We start from the raw sequence: 13,488 nt of genomic DNA, 5'->3' as shown, positions 1-13,488 counted from the left end.
ACCTGTGTGAACTCATCATCTGTATAAAAGACACCTGTCCACAGCCTCAAACAGTCAGACTCCAAACTCCGCCATGGCCAAGACCAAAGAGCTTTCGAAGGACACCAGGAAAAGTATCGTAGACCTGCACCAGACTGGGAAGAGTGAATCTACAATAGGCAAGCAGCTTGGTGTGAAAAAATCAACTGTGGGAGCAATCATCAGAAAATGGAAGACATACAAGACCACTGATAATCTCCCTCGATCTGGGGCTCCACGCAAGATCTCATCCCGTGGGGTCAAAATGATCATGAGAACGGTGAGCAAAGATCCCAGAACCACACGGGGGGACCTGGTGAATGACCTGCAGAGAGCTGGGACCAAAGTAACAAAGGTCACCATCAGTAACACACTACAACGGCAGGGAATCAAATCCCGCAGTGCCAGACGTGTTCCGCTGCTGAAGCCAGTGCATGTCCAGGCCCGTCTGAAGTTTGCCAGAGAGCACATGGATGATACAGCAGAGGATTGGGAGGATGTCATGTGGTCAGATGAAACCAAAGTAGAACTTTTTGGTATAAACTCAACTCGTCGTGTTTGGAGGAAGAAGAATACTGAGTTGCATCCCAAGAACACCATACCTACTGTGAAGCATGGGGGTGGAAACATCATGCTATGGGGCTGTTTTTCTGCCAAGGGGACAGGACGACTGATCCGTGTTAAGGACAGAATGAATGGGGCCATGTATCGTGAGATTTTGAGCCAAAACCTCCTTCCATCAGTGAGAACTTTGAAGATGAAACGAGGCTGGGTCTTCCAACATGACAATGATCCAAAACACACCGCCCGGGCAACAAAGGAGTGGCTCCGTAAGAAGCATTTGAAAGTCCTGGAGTGGCCTAGCCAGTCTCCAGACCTCAACCCCATAGAAAATCTGTGGCGGGAGTTGAAAGTCCGTGTTGCTCGGCGACAGCCCCAAAACATCACTGCTCTCGAGAAGATCTGCATGGAGGAATGGGCCAAAATACCAGCTACTGTGTGTGCAAACCTGGTAAAGACCTATAGTAAACGTTTGACCTCTGTTATTGCCAACAAAGGTTATGTTACAAAGTATTGAGTTGTATTTTTGTTATTGACCAAATACTTATTTTCCACCCTGATTTACGAATAAATTCTTTACAAATCCTACCATGTGGATTCATGGATTTTTTTTTTCACATTCTGTCTCTCACAGTTGAAGTGTACCTCTGGTGCAAATTACTGACCTCTGTCATCATTTTAAGTGGGGGAACTTGCACAATCGGTGGCTGACTAAATACTTTTTTGCCCCACTGTATATGCAGAGCTTAAACCTCCTCTGCCATTAACATCAGCACAGAAACTGGAGTGTGAGCTTCATGGCCGAGCAAATCCTTTAGGTGTAATGTGAATGTGGCCAAGTATTTTTGTCCTAGAAAACATGATGCTGATGAGATATAGCATAATAATAGTGATAATGATTATGATGATGATAATAATGAAAAGAAGAAGTATAATAATAATATGCAAAACGACAAACTTCTTGAATCTTGAAAAATAGATAAATAAAGCTGAAGTTTATTTTAATGCTCTCATGCAATGTTGTACTCATCTGCTGTCTTTCTGTATTTCAATAACTGTTGTTACTTATCTCTCCTACTTTTCTTTTTGGTGAACATCTTTCAGTAGGGTTGCATTTATCGTTCTGCGCTGCTCTGAGTTGTCCGTTTTCAGCATTTAGGCGCGCGACAACATCCTGTTTATCTGTGCCAAGATGATGAGGTGGGGAAATATCAAAAACCTCTTTATTCAGAATTTCTGTGTAAAAGTTGCGTTGAGGCTGCTGCATCTCCAAAAGCATGTACAGATTCTCAAATTCTTTTGGTTGCGTCTTTCTTAAGCTAAAAGACATAATCTTGTGCATGCCTGTCTGTTAATGTGACTGCATGCAGTTCAGACTTGCACTGTTGAATCTGATAGGTTTGTCATTCAGACATGAAGCGGACCAGTTCAGATGCTGTCAGATTAATGGGGGGAAAAGTGCACATATGAAAGCACCTTTATTGGGACCTGGAAGGAAACTCTGCATGTGTTGTCATCTCATGTCTTTGGTGCTTTTGTAACTTCCAGCTCAGGTTTTGGTTGCTCTATTTCCCCCGTGTCTGCGCTCATATGGGTCAAAGCATGTGTGAAGGCAGGCAGTGTGAGGCCGCAGGGCACATGTTACTCGTTTAGTTTGGTTTTCATCGACTCCCCTCTGTGTTCTGTTGTTTATACTCCCCCCACTACTTTTTTTTTCTTCTTCTTGGCTTTCTCTCTTATCTTTTTATCTGTCCTTTGTCTCTGAGGTCCTTCGCTGCACTCTAAAATAGTTCATGTTTGTTTAAACATCATCCTTTTTAATTCCAGGTTTGTTTCATGAATCAGGCTTGTCTTATGAGTCTCATTACTTTAATGCTGGAGAAAACATAGCGGTCGGATGCTGTGTGGAAATTCCCCTTTGATGGCAGAGCCCCAAATCGAACAATGCTGCAGTATCCTGAAGAAGTCTCGTATTTCTTACTCGATCTGCACGGTCAAGAGCATTAGGAACTGGAATAGTCTGACTGAAATTTCAGCTCAGAGTAATTATTGATTGGATTAAAAAAAAAAAATTAAACAACTTTTATAAGATTTACAAGCGTTTGTAATTTGAACATATTTCAGTCGGAGGCAGCTTTGACGGACATAGTTTTAGGTGAAACCACGCTAAAATAATCACAACTCAACCCACAAACAAAGCATTTCCTCCACACTACATTTATACATTATCAGCCGATTTCTCTTTGGTGGTTTTATGGAGCAAGCCAATAGCCATTTTTGAACCAAAGTACACTTGCTTTGTTATCAGGAATTGCATTTCGGCCGACCACAATTTTCCTGAACGATGTTCTCATCCCTTTTTTTTTTTTTTTTTTTTTTTTTTTTAATGTGTGTCCTGTTCAGTTTCCAAAACTATTTGACTGCTAAAAACATGTTCAGTCACTGTCCTGCCTCAGTTTCTCCTCCAAACCGCCGTTGCCGGGGGAAAGTGAAAATGTTGTCAGACAGAACTTCTATTTCCAAACCAGTCTGTCAAGAACCAGTGGGTGCTAATGCTGCGGACTGATTGACTTTAACCGTATTCCAAACAATTTTTGTGTGTTTGCGCCATAGCCATAAAGTTTCCAGGGTTGCACGATGCGCCGAGACAATGACGATTATTTCCCGTCTTGAATGACGTGCCTCTTTTGTGTTTTTCTTTCAGCGACAGACGGTGTCTCTCCAGCCTGTTACCAAGATAGAGGATGTTCTTTACCACTACAGACCCCTCCAAGTTGAAACCTATGGACCCCCGGTGCCTGAACTGGAGCAGCTGGGCAGACTCGGGTACAGTTATTTACTCAGTCTCATTTAGTCTCAAGAACTCTGAAAATGTGGATTTTCTTTAAGTTCTTGAGAAATTTCCTGGAAAGCATTAAGCAATATGGCCGTATGGTATGAATAAAGATAAAGTTATGTCATAGTCAAAATTGTTCAAATATACAAGATGACTTTATTACCAGTTTATACACAGAATACTGCTGGATTATTGTTTCTAAAATAGAAGTAATGAATTAAAAATGTTTTCAGGAATGATCCCATCAATTTATAGTTCCATGTCAGTTACAGGAAATTACAGGAAATCTTGGGAAGGAAAAAGTATTTGCAATTCATTTAAATTATTATGTTTGAAAAGGTTTTGTTGTAGGTGTAGCGAGTAGCTGCCAGATGAGAGGTCTGCTTGGAAAATCTTGACTCTCTTCTGATTAACTGGGAGAGTGAAAGCAAAGTGAGGGTGGGGAAGGGAGGAGGGAAAGGGAATAACAGCCATCACCCTGCCACAAGCCGCCACAGTGCATCTGCAGGAGCGTCCATTAACACACAGGAAGTGCTTTCCCCCGACGGCCCCTTTGGGCCAATCAATCCACGACGCCATTGGTCCACTCCTCACCGAATGTAAGCTATCTATCAGCCAACCCAGCGCCCAGCCGTCTGCACTGCAACTGGCTGGCACTATAGCCTGCCCACACGTTGAGGGCGGCCTGTGTTTATTGGGTGATAGAAGCAAAGTGGGGTTATAGCTTTTTAATTTCAGGGGCAAGCTCAGTGCTTCACTCTAGCAGTAACTTTAATTTGGCTGAGACGTGCATATTAAAGTATAATGTCAGCGTGTTTAGGATAAAGGATTTCTAGTTTTATTGTTCCTTTTTTGTTCAGGAAAAAGTTGCCATTGACTTTTGTTGCACAATCACCTGGAAAAGCACAAGCTGAAGGTGAAACGTTTCAGGAGAGTTTAAGCTGAATAACTGCTGCTTGTTTACATTATGTATTCAGTGAAGTGCTGAGGTTCTACTTCTTTTGGCCAGGCTAATCAATATGCAGATGAAACACATCTCACAATTTTTGCTGCATGCTGGAGCTCAGTGGAAGGAGGAAAAGCAGCCCCACCTCCCCTAGTGTCAGCAGTTCAGGGGTCCAGGAGGACCGATGCTGGAGAGGAAGGACTCTGCCACAGAGATAAATGAGGCTCTGTTCAGTTCAGTGAAGAACACAAGTCCCTTTGGTGCAGGCTGCAGGCAGCGACACAGACAGCCCCCTACAGACAAACCACAACTCCCAAGATGCAATGTGCTGTTAAGTAAAAGAAGGGAATAGTGCTGACATTTCTGCGCTGCTGGCAGTTTGTGATTCAGCTAAGTTGGAGATTTTGCGATGTACATAGACGATCAAGCCTGTATACACACACGCCCACAGGGTGCCCCGTAAATGTGCTGTAGGCTTTATGTCACACACACTCACCTTTTGTTATTGGAGTCCCGGCCTTTTGGCCACAGTGGAACTCTTGCGATGTGGTAAATATTCACAAGTGTGCGTGCACAAGAGAGAGAATGCAGACAGCGTTGAGAGAGTGGAAAGTGAGTCCCCTGTGTAGAGCGTCGGACTACAGCTCCAGTCCTATGACCTGTGAAGGGAATTTGCTTTAATGTGTGACGAGATGTGGATGTGCCTGAGTGTGGATGAGGTAGAAGGGCCTGTGAAGGGGGCAGGTACTTATTTTAAAACACGGCTGTTTGTCTTGGTCAAGGCTCACTGTGACAGCAGCTCCACTGGTAATTTGTCTTGGACACAGCCATCAAGTAAAACTGGAGGATCGAGCTCATACACACACACACCCCTCCCTGGTGGCCCCGGGGCCTCCAGGGCTCGTCTTTTGCACAGGATGTCCAGTCAACACAGGACTGAGTGGAGCCATGCCTTTTTTATGTCAACTTGCTCTTTTCTTCTGCACCACATACCCCCCACCCCCCTTCTGAGTGTCTGTCTTTTTCGTCTTGTCCCTTTGCCCCCCAAAAAAACCGCAGGAGCGCAGCACGCCTGCCAGGAAAAAGAAAAGCCACACCTCTTTCACCGTGTCTCCTTCTCTGTCAGCTGTACCTGAATAAATATGAGTTGAAGTGGACTCTTATATTAAAGACAGCTGCCTGGTTATAGGATGCATGTTCAGGGGCCTCCAAAAGTGCCCATTCAGCTTCCACCTCAGCATCTACCCTCTCCGCTCACATATACATATCGCGCTCTACAAACGCTCCTGTCCTGACGTGCATAGGTGTGTTTGATTTGCCACGGAGGATGTGACCCCCACTGTGTGAGGTTTTCTATAATGGCAGCATAGAGCTGCCCATCTCTTTGACTGGCACATACCCTGAGCTTTGCGTGAGCTGTCAGAGTTATGAGTAGACTGTGAATGTAACGCTACAGCCTGTACTCCAAATGTCCTGCCATGGCTCCTTGCTTTTATGTTGAACAGTAAAAGCCTTTAATAAACAAAATCAAAGTAAAAGTAAATACCGCTTTGGAGACACAAACAGTAACATATGATGTTTACATTGACATGGCTGCGATATGAATCCCAGCACACAGCACTGTGGGACTCGAGTAGTAGCTGTTAAACTCCTGCCGCCAGCTGACAGCCATAACCTTCAAACAAATGGATACATCACAATACACAGCACCTCAAAGACACGTTTACATTACACTTACAATAAGTTTTTATGCATGAGCTCTTGGAGGCAAATGCTGGGGGTTCCAAAATAAAAAATATTATATTTTTGTTTTGCATATGTAGATGAGCATCTGGATCTGAGTTTGTTCTCTACCAGAATACTTTTTAAGCGCTGACTGTGCAGGCGATGAAAGACTGACTGGGATCTTGGACAAGGACAAATCATATGGGGGGAAAAATAGGGGAAAGAGAAATTGGCTGCGGAGCGCTGAAAAAATGTGACTCAAACCTCAAGTGCTGACAATGAAAGCAATCCAGAACAGTTGTTTGTGTTGGCACAGGGTGCCCTGAAATTAGCCCATCTTTCTCTGACAGAGGTTGCTCAATGCGCTCCGCCAAATGCCAGTGTGTATAATATTTTGAAGTTTTGCCTCCTCCCCCACTCCGCATTGCTTTCTATAATTGGTGGAAAAAGTGAGGTTTTTCTCTGAGAGTGCTTGTCAGGCGTCCGTCTCTTGTTGGTGGGGAGAAGGGGAGCAGCTGAATGGATGGAGTGTTTAGTCTAGCGCTCCTCTCCTGGGGATGCACTTCTCTGCACAAGGAAGCAGTCCAAGGACCACTCTGTCTGAAGGGTTAAATAGGCTTAGGTAGTTTGCTGTGACCTTCATTCATTAACGAAGACAATCAGTCAGTTTTGTCTCCTGAACACTCAAGTTTGAAGTAGATCAATGTTCTCATGGACATACAGTTGCAGGAAGAAGTTCGAGCCTCTTTTGAAATTGCCAGGATTTCTAAATTAGCAGCTAATAAAATGTATCCCGATCCCCACCAAAGTCACAATTACAGACAATTTGATTAAACTAATAACACTCAAAGCCTTTTTCAGACATGCGATACGTAGCTTTGGTGGCTTCCCCAAGCATTTTGTCATTTAGACACTTTGAAGTTAATATGCATGACCGCTTCAGTAACACAGAGAGAGCCATGATACATGAGCAGTATTCACTACACACACTAGATGTACCCCAGCTTTTACAGGGTCACTGTTGTGCTAGCCACTGTAGATAATACAGTCCTGCACTAGTTCATCCAAATCTTATGCTTGTTGACTAATCAGACTTTATATGTGATCTATTAATACTTCTAAAGTATCCATCAGGCACGCATGATTCTAAATTGACTCTGGCAGATAAATTGCTTAAAAGTCCATTTTAAAAAGCGCTATATGAATGTATGGATAATAGTAGCTTGTAAGTCACACTTGAGTTATACTTTTCATATGTTTACTGAAAACATTAAGTAATCACTTAGTGTGTGGGTTATAAAAAGTAAGTAAACCTTTTGAACATAATAGCATGTAACACCTCACTTAGGAGCCTCTGTCAGGAATTTCCTGTAGCACAAGCGTATTTTGCACCGTTCCTCCCTCTAAAACTGTTTCAGTTCATCAACATTTCTAGGAATTCTTCCTCAGACCACCCCCCCCTTCAGGTTTAACCACGTTTTCTTTTTTCTTGGCTTGTGTGCTTTGGTTCATCGTTGTCGTGTTGCGTTTACCAACCTGGCTGCTGCCCTGACGTTCTCCTCTAAAACTTTTGTGATTCAGTTTTGAATTCATTTTTCCCTCAGTGATTGCAAAAGGTTTAGACTCCAAGGTAACAAAGAGATAAAACTCGATGCTCCTTCCAACGTGCGGAAATAGTTTGGTGCATTTTTATTTTTTCAAAGCAGATTAATGTTTGTCACACCAGTACATTGTCCCATGAGTACTGTGGAGTATCTGGGTGGTCTGTGCTGCTCTAAAAAAAAAAACCCAAACAAAACAAAAACTTGCAGTTTTTTGGGGGGGGGGTTAAATAAAAACACAGTGAACATAGATTTTTGGCGGGTTTTAAAGTGTCTAGCCGGGACTGTGAATTATTACTCCTCGTTTGAATAAAGAAATGAATAGTATAGCTGTTTGCTGAGAATGTGTTTGTACATAACTGTCTCTTAGCTGAAGCTCAGATCACATTTTATGAGTAATCAATGCAGAAATCCTGGTAATTACACAGGGTTCATGAGCCTTTTCTTGTAACTGCATAGATACACTTGGACACAGAGCAGTAATACATAAATCACTTGTGCACACACACAGAGACTAGCTATGTTTAACATGTACTTAAAGGATGCCTGCTCACTGTTCTGGTTGGAAGCCAGGGGTTAATGGCTCTCTGAGTGATGCTCTCCTTCTGCCTGTGTTCTTTAGCTTTCCACCCATCCCTTGGCGTCTGCGTGTTTATTTGAATAGTGTGTGCATCTGTTTGTTTGTTTGTGTGTTGACTTATACTGCATGTTAAGTGCTTCGGTGGGAGTGAGATATCCAGGATAGTCAATGGTGCCATCACAGCTCTCAGTTACCGGCAGCCAGCTTCTCTAGCCTCTCCCTGCTTGGTTGGCCTGACTCCAGGTCTGAACTCTCAATCTTTCCAGCTCTGGCCTCACTGGCCAAGAGCACAAGCAGTGACCCTGGATTTGGCTCTGGAAGTTAGCAGGGACCACTAAACATGGTCCATTGAGTGCTTTTGAATCCATTTCTGCCATCGCTAAATTAGAGAATATGAGGTTTACATTGCATACAAATCATTCTTTTCCTTTCCCTGCTTTCCTTTCTCACTCTGCGATGAAAGTGCAAGTCAGCCATGATATTTTTCTTTTTCTCTCAATATGCAGAGGCGAGGCGCTCCAGAGGAATCTGTAGAAACAGCCATGAATAGCTTTACCATGTAACCCAGATTCTCTGAGCCCTGCAAGGCATATATCCATCTGATGGGTCAGGAAGGGCCAGGGGGTGGGGTCAGAGGTCACTGACCGTGGGGGACTGAGGTGCAGCACCAGGATGTCAGGGTGCTGAGACTGACAGGAGGAGAATGATGGCACCTTGGAGAGACTCTCGTATGCTGGGCCACAAATAGTCATAGACCCTCACACTCTCTCCCACACAAACACAGCTTTGATGCTTTAAGTTATGAGCCGGAGAGTGAGGCACCAGTGAGTGTGACCTCAGATGAACTCTTTTGAGAGCAGTGGGCTTTGATCTACTTTTACTACTATTAGATAATGTCTCAAGGCCCATATTTTGCTCTCACTGCGCCAATTACAATATTCTCTGACGCTGCCAAACAATACCGTTTATGGGAAACGGTTTATTTTGCTCTTGCATAACAGTGGGACTGTTTCTCAAATACCTTGGAGTTGTCACCATAACATAAAGGTGGACCTGGTTTCCCAGAGATCTCCTATACGACACAGTCAATGCACGTGCCATTGTCTTGTTACTAGATCCAGCATTGCTAGTAACGATATAGTTCAATGAAGTGCTTCAACGACCGTTCAAGTGTTTCTACAGCTTAGATCTGATAGCTTGACTGCAGCCATGAGACACAGATTTAAAATTTGCATAACCAAAAGAGAGTATAAAAGTGTGGGAGCCTGAGGCCAGCTATTTGACTTGCAAACCTGTCTGTGTCAACAGAATGCCCCATCTTTATTTAGAGCACATATCCACCACCTTACTTAGGGTCCAAGTTCCTTGCACACACAGATGCGTACACTTCTTGTTACTAACTATATCAGAAACTGAGTGGAGTGTGGCCACCGTCTGATTCACCACCAGCCAACACCCAGACCATTATCCTGTCTGCCTCAGTAAACAGACCATTAACAGACAGAGCTGGAGGAGGCCACATCACTATTGTTTTCCCTCCCATAGATCTGTGCAAATATTGATTTTCTCTTGAAGTATGAGGCAAAATAAGCATGCACTGTAGTTGACTAGAAGCTTTTTAGTTGCGGGTGAGTCATTTCTGACCCAAAGAGCAGGCGGAAACGGAGGGAGCGTAACAGAACGACCGAAGGGGGAGGTCCGTTTGTCTAGTGTGTATTCTGGTCATTCGAAAGAGGCCTGCTTTTAGTGTTATTGTTTCCCCTCTGGAGGCAGACCAGCAGTCTCCTTGTGAGATCAAGCCAGGCCAGGCCCAGTCAGGCTACTCGCTGCCAGCAAAGGAGACAACAACAAACGGGGAACTCCAAGGATAACAGCCTCTCTTGCTTTCAGATTTATTTGTATCACAGCCTAGCGGCTGCAGGGTCAACACCCAGTGGAGGGTGAGGTGATGTCTCCTGCCTATTTTAACACACTGATCTCTGTAGTGGTTTGCATCCATGCACTGTCTAGAGTTGCACGCTTTGATTTTGAGTCTGATGGGGCTCATAACTATGCATACACACAGACTGACTGGAATTCTGCGCCTCTCCTCTGCTCTTCATCCCTGGGGCAAAGGGTCCAGTAATGTACAGGGGGATTAACTGGCTCATTTTTCCCTCTTAAGAGCTGGAGAAACAAAACAAACTCCTGTCATGTGGGGCTTAGCTGTGGGGACTTGCCACACACACCTCAGGGGAGGAGGTACTTCTCCACTGTGACGTATGAATTAAACCCTCCTCCTGTGGTACCTTTCCTTTTCCTTTTTTTCCTTCTGTCTCTCCCTCTTTATTATTTTCTTGTTTTTCTTCCTAATTGAAATCCTCTTTGCCTTTTTACCAGTGCCTCGGGGTCTTTTGTAACTGATAACTGCATACGAGACCGCACCCCCCATGGGAAAAGGCTTTTCTTCCTCTGTGTATCAGTGATCTATCCACTGAATGTTACATCCAACTGTCAAGGCTCCTTTTGCTCTGTGTATGGGTGTGTCTTGTGCTAGCAGCCATTCACTGGTCAGCATATGTGCTTCCATTGTGTACAGCCCCATTTGGTTAACGATGACACTGATGTCATGTCATTATCCTCCCCTCTCCCTCTTTCTTCTTTTAAGCTTTCCAGGGGGCAAAGTTATCAAGTGGCAGCTCGGGAGACAAAAGAAAGATGGTGTGTGTGTGTGTGTGTGTGTGTGATGCTTATACACTTCTCAAGGCTGCTGCAATTAATTGTGAAGGTGGCGGCCTAGCCAGTCAGCCAGCCTCTATTGCCCCCATCAGGTTGGATATAGGAGGTGCAGGGCCAAGATCTAAGAGCTCAAGATGAGTAGTGACAGGTGATGGCTTAGTCCAGGAAGTGTGGCTGAATTTGGGCAGAAGTTGCACTATCTGCTTTTATGGTGGCCACCTCAGCAATGCTGCCCTTCATAATGAAAACAAGCGCACCTCTTAATTATCACTGATAGCAACAAGCTGCCTTCTCGAGGACAGGCTGTCAGTCACTCCACACGAGAATGTATTTCTATAAGCGTTAATGTCAAGTGTCACCCAAAGCTTCTGTTAACACTCTAAACATGGTCTCTCCTTAAGAAGGTAAGTGTTAGCAATACTCTCCTCCCTCTCCTCCTCTCTTGTGGGATGCAGAGACTATCAGTGGTGATGATAAGACGCATGATAATGGATAAGAGGTTTGTATGCGTCTGAGGATATGACGTAACCGCACTGAGCCCCCCTCAGACACACTCACGGAGCACAACTTGAGATAATCTGGTAGACGGTGGATAGAATAATGGCCGAGGATCTCACTCACACACACTTGCATGTCCCAGAGGAAGCTGCATTCAATGGAAAAGAGTGTGACCTATGACCCACAGTGATGAAAGACTGCTGTTGACAGATATAGTATACCTGTGAGAGTTCTCTGTGTTTGGCTTGTCTGCGGGGGTTTTGTTTCGTAGACCACAGCCTGGACCAATTCACACATTCTCCTCTGGTTTAAAAACTCGGCTCCAACGGTTCGCTTTCGGTATCGATACAAACAGCTCTGCCGTTGGATAAACATGTATTCAAGCACATGTGAATCACGTAGACGCGTACACGGGGGGCATGAGCACGCATCGCACATCCACACAATGCGCTCAGTGTGCTGTGTGTCTCTCACAGGCGTACATTTTCTCTCAGGGCAGAGTGTAGGGAAGGAGGGGCAGATTGAGCAGCAGTGCTGTGAGTGAAACCGGAGCTGCCTGAGGAATGCAGGGGGTGTTTTGGGAGGACTGGAGAGTGGAGTTTAGTGGGTGAAGGTGGAGGTGGGGGGGTGGTGACTCGAGGGGTTGGATGGGTGATTAGGGGGTGACAGCTGAGTGCTGACCCCTCTATAATGACAAATCATCTGGCAGGTGTGTGGTTCTGTACAACACCCCCCCCCCCCCCCCCCCCCCCCCCCAAACTCCCATCATTCCCAGGCCAGGAATCCTCAACTGCTGCTGCCGGAGCAAAGCGCTAAAGGAAGACTTCCGGACATTCACACCGTCGCCCTGCAGACTCATGACTTGTCTTTTAGAAGTACGCAGTAGCCTGTCCGCTGCCCTCTTTGTGTATTCAACACACAAAGTTTAAGCTCCATCTCTTTAAGAAACATAGCTAATGAGGCTCCAGTCCTTGGAGCAAGACAGGGTAGAGTTTATTGATTTATCTGTAGATGTTATTTCTTTTTCCCCCCCTTCCAGTGTCGGTTCAGCTGAATACAGAGTTTATCTCCCGGGCAGCCTGAAAGTCATTGTACCCTGTTTGGGCCGTGATTCACGTTGACGACAGGCTAAATCCAGAAAGCGTCTGATCTTTGGTGCTGTAAAAACAAGTGGTGACCCCGGATCAGCGATAGGTCTGTAAAATCAGACAGGTGTCAGTCTGAGCTCTGCTCTCAGGTCAGTAGTGTAGGAAGAAGTCAAGACTTGAGAATTTCATGTATGTAGGAGCCTGTTTCGCTCCTTAAACTTGCCGCATGGTAAACAAGAATGTATGAAAGCAGCCAAACCACACAGAGTGGTCTGCACTGAGCTTTGTTTAAGGCTGATTCAGATTGCTCTTCTGTCATGTCCGCCTTGTGGTTTGTATGTTGATTAAGTGTCTGCTTGGCAAAATAGTCACTGTGGCATTGCAGGCCTCTTTTCTTTTCCATCAAGCTCAGGCTTCCACACATCTCCTCTTAATCTAATTCTAGCCAACACATGGAGTCTAGACAAAAGGCCCAGCGCAGCCTGCACCTCCTTGTAGTATCTGTAGTTTTTCCCCTTCAGGGTCCCAGCTTCGCAGCCATTTCCCTGAAGAACCCCAACACCCTTCGCTCGGGAGCGGCGTCCCTGATCCAAACGCAAAGAGGAGCCACACATTCTCAGCTGGAAATCGCGCGGAAACCCGCCGGAACATTTCACCACTTATCTTTTCACTTTGAATTAGAGATGGGGCTCTGCAGTGTTTTCCAGGCAGCAGGAGTGGAGAATACTTTTTCGGGGTCCCGTCAGGAAAGCCTCTGATGGTTATTAGCATTAGCAGGAGACATTGCCCAGGTATTCAGAGCTCCAGACCCAAGTGGAAAAAAAGCACTGTTAACTCGGAACTGTTTTGATCCAACCGCACATGGCTTCTTAAAGCAAAGGGTAGCAGCAGATGGTGAGAGTCAGAGGTTGAAAAAT

At 45.0% G+C, this 13,488-nt stretch overlaps 1 protein-coding gene across 2 annotated transcripts in view; it reads left to right on the top strand.

The window, feature by feature from the left end:
- mnat1 (MNAT1 component of CDK activating kinase) overlaps positions 1 to 13,488 on the top strand; it is a 34,365-nt gene that overhangs the window by 18,247 nt on the left and 2,630 nt on the right. For both annotated transcript variants that reach the window (XM_076877840.1, XM_004540557.2), the window contains one exon: positions 3,284 to 3,405. In XM_076877840.1, coding sequence (XP_076733955.1) covers positions 3,284 to 3,405 — 122 coding nt within the window. The remainder of the gene's footprint in view (positions 1 to 3,283; positions 3,406 to 13,488) is intronic.

Source organism: Maylandia zebra, linkage group LG19, assembly GCF_041146795.1.
Source record: "Maylandia zebra isolate NMK-2024a linkage group LG19, Mzebra_GT3a, whole genome shotgun sequence".
NCBI lineage: Eukaryota > Metazoa > Chordata > Actinopteri > Cichliformes > Cichlidae > Maylandia > Maylandia zebra.
This window is presented reverse-complemented; position numbering and strand designations above follow the sequence as displayed.